This window comes from Leiobunum rupestre, chromosome 7, assembly GCF_980474605.1.
Source record: "Leiobunum rupestre chromosome 7, qqLeiRupe1.1.hap1, whole genome shotgun sequence".
Lineage (NCBI taxonomy): Eukaryota > Metazoa > Arthropoda > Arachnida > Opiliones > Sclerosomatidae > Leiobunum > Leiobunum rupestre.
In genome coordinates, this window is record NC_143390.1 from 10,319,753 (window position 1) to 10,327,283 (window position 7,531).

Sequence of the window (7,531 nt, forward strand, 5' to 3'; positions counted from 1 at the left end):
ATGTTGCATATTCAAACGGGTAGGGTGGCCATCTTTGTTATTGTTTTAGGAAATTTACCATATTTACGTCAATTTTTTAACGCTTTTTAAACAAGTTGTTCCTAACGGATTTTTATATCGTTACGTACCTAGATGACTTGAACTTGATTATTATGACATATGTATCATATATTACCGTCACGTAACTTTTAATAACGACGCAAGGGAAAGCTTTCTAATTTATATTGAATACATTGCCACTATACGAAATATTTACATAAATTAAACAAGGTCGGTTCGCGCTCGTGAAATTTAAATAAACGTAATAAGTAATTACATTGGTATAATAACAAACAAACCGGGTTTTAGTTCTGTAACAATTAATCTAGTTTACATCTAAAAAAAAACCAACTTATACCGTTGCTTATTTGAATAAAATTGATAATAAAACTTTTTACAAAACTCAAAAATGAATAATACAATGTTATAAAATAATTTTCAGCTCTGAACCTGAAATTAAATGTGTTTGTCAAATTGTTATCACTTTTCTAAATTATCTTACATCCTTCTATGTTTAAAATAAAAACTCTGATTTAAATTTAAGACTTTATTTATATTTTACAACATTTGTTGTTGACACAAAGGAACTATCGTTAATAACATTTAACACGCTATCAATAAAAACCACTAACTCGTCTATCGCCTTTAATAATCCAGTTTTTGGGGGTCGTTCCAAATGCATTTCGTGAGAATTATGCTCTTTTTGAAAATATCTCATTCTTTGTGCAATCAAATCCATTTCAAGTTGACGATTCATTTTTTTTCAATTCTTTATTTATATGTTTAATCAGTTCATAGTCCTTGTTTTCTTTATAAGTCATTATTCCACAACAAAAACAAAGCGAAACTAGTTTGTATAAAACGCGATGTGGTTAGTTCAGTACCGGTCGAACACAAAGGAATCTAATTACCGCTAACTATCTCTCTACGCCGTTAGCGCTCCTCTGATTACCGCGAACTATCACTCTCTCCACGGCGTTAGCGCTCCTTTAAAGGAATGCTTTTCTCCGCGTTTATCTCCATTTTTAACGCTGTGATTTATTTAGAACAGGTGTTGAGCGGAGAATCCCCCGTTGCTATGGTGACCTCGGCGCGACGTTTATTTGAGTATCAACAAACTTAGCAAGTAACCTCGCATGGTTTAAATGTTCTCCACTTAAATATACGTCGCTATCTATGGATATTTTCATTCGGATACATGATTACCTGATATGAAAACTGTACAAGTTTCAATTTTGGTTAAGTTGTCCCAAACAGGGGAAACCATTTTCGTGTAAAGTTAATCTAACAATGCCTCACGTACATAAATCGTTTAAATTGTTTTATATTACCGTACCATCGGTCTGGTCTAATAAGAAATCGAACATGTTTTGTTCGCGAAAGATAAGGAGAATGAGATTAAGAAACTATCATTTTTAATATTACCACTTCTATAATAAACTAAGGTAGTGCTTTGGGGTCCATACCGTTACTTAAACAAGTCGCTCCTATATGAACTTTTAAACGGTTATTCGTGTTAAACGTGTACATTGCATAAAACATTTACGACAACATATAACCAGTCGAACATGTCTGCGATTCTTTATAATTTTGCGTTAGTTTATCAATAATATCGTGTATATAAATTATAGTATTAAGAACTATACTTGTATTGACCCGTTATAAATGTCGTAAAAATCTTTAATATTTAAATCTATCGTTAACTAGCTGTATATTATTCCGTGTTTACCAAGCGGCACGAGGAATGTTTACGTAGCGGTTTAATAGACTTTAACATGTACGGTCCGTTAATTTTCGTAAGTGGTAGCGAAATTATGGGAGGGGCCACTACGTGAAAGAACGCTCATTCAATTTGTGAACCTTTAAAATGATTAATAGTTTTATTAAATGGGTAACAGATATGGGCTTATAGTAATATTTACAGATTCTATTTAGATTTTAGAGTGGCATTAACATTTCTCACCACCAGGGGTAAATTGAACTCTTATAAACGTTCGTTGTTTATTAAAGGACATTATAGTATTGCCATTTCCCACCACAAGGGGTAAATTGAACTCTTATAAACGTAACAAATAACGAACGTTACTTAATTCGTTGACCGAGGGTATTAAAGAGCATTATAGTTTCACCACCAGGGGTAAATTAAGAACTTAGTGGCAGCACACACTACCCTGATTGTAACGACTGTATTATTAATGTAAGCAATGTTTAAATACTTGACCAACGAATGTTCCTGTATGTTAGTTTAATGTTGATATTTCGGTTAATAATGCAGTAAAAAAGCTAAGCCTAACAAATACGTTGTCGTAAAAACTCGGACCAAAGCTATAACTTGTTTTTCTGTTATAATATCCCGCGTATTAATTTGGTAATAATAATGATTAAACGTATTTTATAGCGTCATATGAAATAACTTACTAGCAGGTGTTTTCGGTAATGAGTGTGGCGGCTGAAAGGGCAATTTTGGACTTTTTGGTTTTTAAGTTACCGCTAGGTGACGCCAGTTACAATTTACCGCTAGGTGACGACAGTGGCCGCTGCGTGACGCAGGTTACATTTTACGCGAGCTAAATTTTTAACCAGCTTTAAATACGTAAAAATGCACTTTGAAAGAAAAAGAATAGAGAGTTTCAACTCAAATTTTTCGGCAACCTTTTTAAATGTAAACGAGTTGGCAAACGCCGGCTTTTTTTACGTTGGGAATAAAAATATTGTCATGTGTTTCTGCTGTGATGGTTTGGTTAACGATTGGAAAGAGGGGAATGTACCCTTACTAATTCACATCCAACGGTTCCCGAAATGCAAATTTGTTCAGGATGAAACTACGGATAACATTCCCGTGCTACGCGAAACGAACGATTTTTGGAATTTAGGACCTATGCGATCTGAATTTCTAAGATTACAGTCGTTTAAGGATTTCCCGATTGATTACATAGACGTGAGAGATTTAGCACAAGCAGGTCTCTTCTACACGTATAACAAAGATTGTGTCAAATGCTTCTGTTGTGCTGGAGAGCTATTATTTTGGGACAAGAACGATATTCCGATGGAAGAGCACGCTAAATATTACCCGAGATGTAAATTCGTTTTAAACCAGAACTGCGGTAATATACCATACGAGTATGATTCAAACCAAGCGCCCTATTCAAGCACTAACGAGAAGGCTCTGGTCTATAGCTTAATTACTCATGTCATTGAAACTCTAGATCGGAAGAAATCTAGACCACTTTGTAGCATTTTATAATTTTAAACCAGAAACAATGAGTATTAAAATGTAGACGTTAAATCAATAAAACTTTGTGAGCGAGTGTCTTTCCCCTCGTTTTCAACATATTAAAACTGATATACGAAAAGACTATTCTGAACGCGTTGGTAAGGAAATTTTAAATGATGTACAATTAAAATAAGCTATTTTCTGGCGCTACGCATCGTCGCTAGTAGTGCCTGTCCTAAGGAGGCTTTTTTGAAAATATACTGAAACTATTATTATCATGGTTCCTCGTGTATATAATTTGCTAGTGTACACTAATTTTTCGTATGGTATAATAACAAAGAACACATTTACTAATAAAAAATTTATTTGTAAACTGTTTTTCAAATATATTACATCATTTAAACAATGATCAATCAAATCCCTTACGTCAAAAGGACAATAACCTATAAATTGTTCCAAAAAATCTTTTTCCACTTGGTGATCCTGAGAAATACGAAAGGCGGCGTAAATTTCTATAAAGTCACAAGGAATTTGTCGCTTCTGTAATGGTTTATAAACCGCTTGAAATTTCGAAAAATTGTCGACCAAAACACTAAACATTAAGTCTATAACCGGTGCGCTTTGTTTTAACAGACTTAACTGTTCATCTATAAACACTTTAATTTCATTTAAAGCCAGAACTTGCGCTCTACTAAGTGATAGACTGGCTGATAAGTTTATTTCGTATTCCAAATATTTTTGAGTAAACGGCATTAAATTCCATGAAAATCTTCCTCCCGAACAAGAAACTTCGAAATTATGTTCAAAAGTACAATCGGAATAAGGTTCGACGGTCGGAATTGGCAGATAAATCTTTTTTATTGTTGTTGAGTTTAGATTTTCAATGACTGAAGACCATTCTTTTGTAAGGGCGTCCCATGTTTCTAAGGAAATGTCCGTACTTTGGGCTCCATTAGAAATATAAATACCTGGCTCTTTGTTAAATATTGATACGGTCACTACCAATTGAGTAGGTGAATGTAACGTCAGAGAAACTAAAATAAAATACGTGTTAAATAAAATTAAAGTTTAAAAAAAAAGTTTTAACGTACCCTTTTTAAAGGACATTGTATGAATAATCCACTTTTTGTTATCGAATCAATTCAACTGTAAAATTTTGTCCTTGTATAAAACGTGCAGGAATTTTTTAATAGCTCGCGGTTTAGCTTCCTCGGCAAAAAAAAACTTTCTCTTTCAGCGAAACTCTCTCTCTCTCTCTCTCTGCGCTTTTCGGGGCACCTCGGTGAATCGCTCTCTCTCTCCACGGCGGTGTGGCGCGCGTTTTTCTCTCACGCCGAGATAACCAGCTGGTGAAACTCCGCCTGAATGAGGGAGGCGTGTAAATTTATACCAAACGCTTTTGGGCCAAGTCCTCCTGCAAATTTTTTTAAATAATTACACATTTAAAATTTAGTGATACGTAACAATAAGTTTACCTCTTTTGATCAGTGTGTTGCTTTATTTTAATGCAACCTATTATACATTTTCTTTATACATTTTTTATACAATTTTTATACAATTTGTTTTACAAAACGTGTTATAAGATAATTTTTAACTCGGAACCTAGAAATGGAAAATGGTATTAGAATTGTAATTATTTTTTCGGAACCTAATGTTTTACCTCCTTCTACGACGATAGTGATTCCCGGAGCTGTAATTAATATTTAAAATTAAAAATGAGAAACATGATAGTTTTGTTTTATAATTACCATTTCGAAGATCAAGCTCCCTAGGTTTGTTCGCTGGAGGTTCCGGGTTTTTCGGAGATGTGGCTGGTGGCGATTCGGTCGGGTCGTCCTGTTTCTCGGGATATATTTCTAGGGGATTACCCTCTATACTTTTTACATATGCGGCCACTTGCCTCGCCTTTTCATAGGCGCACACATTTCTGTAAAATAAGAAATACTATATATTTTCCTCGACAAAAGATGGTGGTCATTGATTCATACCGCGTATGGTCGTTGTTAAAATGGTGGTGAAATTCTCCCGGCTCTAGCTCTAATTCGGGGAAATTAGGACACTCGAATCTCGTGGCCACAATTATTCGATCTAAGTCGATAAAGTTTCCCAGGTACTCTTTCGTTTGCCTTTCTTTGACAATAACGTATTCGGCCAGTCGCGTTATATTTAAAACATGGCGATCGACGGCCTCGATATCGTATTGTCCCTGAGCCCTGGGAAGCTTATTGACATGGTTGCTAATCGCGTTCATTTTGTGGTTTGTATCCCCCGAAAAATTTTGAGCAGCCGGTGTTCGAAAAACAATGAGGTCTTCGCGACCATCCGAAGTTTTGTATCCAATCTGTAAGATTTATATGGAACTTTAAATATAATAATAATAATCAACTAGGCTAATACCCAAGGCACCACCCTAGGCCGAAGTCATCAAACGACTTTTGAAGCCATTCATTTAGGTGGCCGGGTTACACGCCCTGCCAACAGCTCCCTACACTAACTATTACAATAAATACTATAGTAATTACTATATAAAACTTTAAAAAATTACCTCTTTTACTAAAAATCGTTTTGATGACGTATATTTATTTTTAGGCCAAATCATGGCAAAAAGAATGTGTACGGCTACAAACGATTCCCTAGAAGAAATAACTAAGTATTTGTAACATAAAAAAACACCTATAGAAACTTACATTTTTGTTACTCCGGGAAGGCTCACTTGGGTCAGGATTCCTAGATTCGGGCGACTTAAGGATATATATATACTACCTAAAACCCCCTAGGGGGACGCGTTGGTTTTAAGAATAATGTGCAGGTGGTTAATTTTATTAAGCTAACGTAACTGAAAGTGTAAATGTAACTACTCTGACATTTTATAACCCCTAGCGGGACGCGTTGGAAACTCTAGCAGCTGTTTCTATTTCGTTGCAAACCATTTTGTTTTAATTTTCGTAATGTGTTTTAATGTGCAGGTGGTTAATTTTATTAATCTAACGTAACTAAAGATGGCGGCGTTATCCAAGCATCCTAGCAATTACCAAACTCGGGATCACACTTTCAAATAAAAATGGATATTTTCCTATCGCCGTCGCTATGAAAGTACCTAATTCGTCGCCTTTAAGTACCCAGTATTTCCAAAAGCATTTCGTGACTCCATTGGAAAATCCATTTCGAGATTTAGTTTCAGTTTTTTCAATTCTGTAGGATCCTTCAGCTTTCAACTTTTTTTCAACAGATCACGTGATATAAACTACGTCACAAGTCGTGAAATAATTTTCATAGATGCGTTGTTGTTTTCATAAGCCAGCCGCTATGGGAAAGAGAAAGATGTCTCTGCTTAGAGTACCAAAGAAATGCTGGATATGTGAGGAACGATACCAGTCCGTGAGAGGTTTCAAACATCATTTAATGACTCATTTATCTTGTAATAAAATAAAAGAAGAATCGGATCTGGCGTGTGATTGTGAGGCGAGTGAATCTCTCCATTATACCGAGCAAGAGGAAATGTCAGATGATAAAATTATCGATTATCTTAACGAACTTATTGTGGCATGTAAAAAGCGCGATGAAAGAATTGAATCATACGAGTCAACAAAAACTACATCTAACGTTGTTTTCCCCGCCGAATTCAAATTGACGACTGAAAAGCAAATGGATGCTCTGATTTATTTTCAAGAATATTGTAAAACTAATCAAATTCCTAATATTAAAACCGTTGTAAAGAAATTGTGAATAAACGTTCTTTCTATTGAATTCATTGTTATTTTTAATAACATTTTAAAGGGACGGAAAAGTAATTTTTAATTAAAGTAAACTAACAATGATTTTTTAGAACACTTACAGTTTAACACTTAAAATTTAATGTAAAGGCGGTATTAAAAACTCGGATACATATTTTTTTTACATTGATACTTTATTATAATATTTTTCGTTACACTTTGAAATTAAAAATATGTTTACGACTTTTGTAATATTGTTACATTTCCAACTTGGCATCCTCGAATAAATGGACACAATGGAATTGAACGACAATGAACTATTAACAGTATGTCTTCATCTTTCCATTCCTCAACCACCATTCCACAAAAAGGGCATTTAACACTCGAGTCGTTCTTGAGCGAATAAAATCCCCAGGCGGCCAACTCTTCGGTTCCATATTTAACCCAGTTTTTAAAACTTAATAATCTTTCTTGTTCCGAAAACATTTTTAAAGACTCGTACGAATGCTCCTTTCGTATCGTAGGAAGGACACTTTCAAGTTCTATTCTCGCTGCTATATATTCC

At 34.7% G+C, this 7,531-nt stretch overlaps 2 protein-coding genes across 2 annotated transcripts; one reads left to right on the plus strand and one right to left on the minus strand.

Annotated features, from left to right (window-relative positions):
* The first annotated feature begins 2,755 nt into the window (after positions 1-2,755).
* Positions 2,756-3,283, plus strand: LOC149934407 (baculoviral IAP repeat-containing protein 7-B-like). Its single transcript, XM_090153448.1, has one exon. It carries the CDS (start codon positions 2,756-2,758, stop codon positions 3,281-3,283), a length of 528 nt encoding a protein of 175 aa, XP_090009574.1.
* A 1,546-nt stretch (positions 3,284-4,829) lies between these two features.
* On the minus strand, positions 4,830-7,326 carry LOC149934408 (uncharacterized). The gene is made up of 5 exons (XM_090153449.1): positions 7,228-7,326; positions 5,242-5,594; positions 5,002-5,180; positions 4,914-4,943; positions 4,830-4,855 (listed from the first exon to the last, which is right to left on the minus strand). Exons 1-5 carry the CDS (start codon positions 7,324-7,326, stop codon positions 4,830-4,832), a joined length of 687 nt encoding a protein of 228 aa, XP_090009575.1.
* Positions 7,327-7,531: the final 205 nt, after the last annotated feature.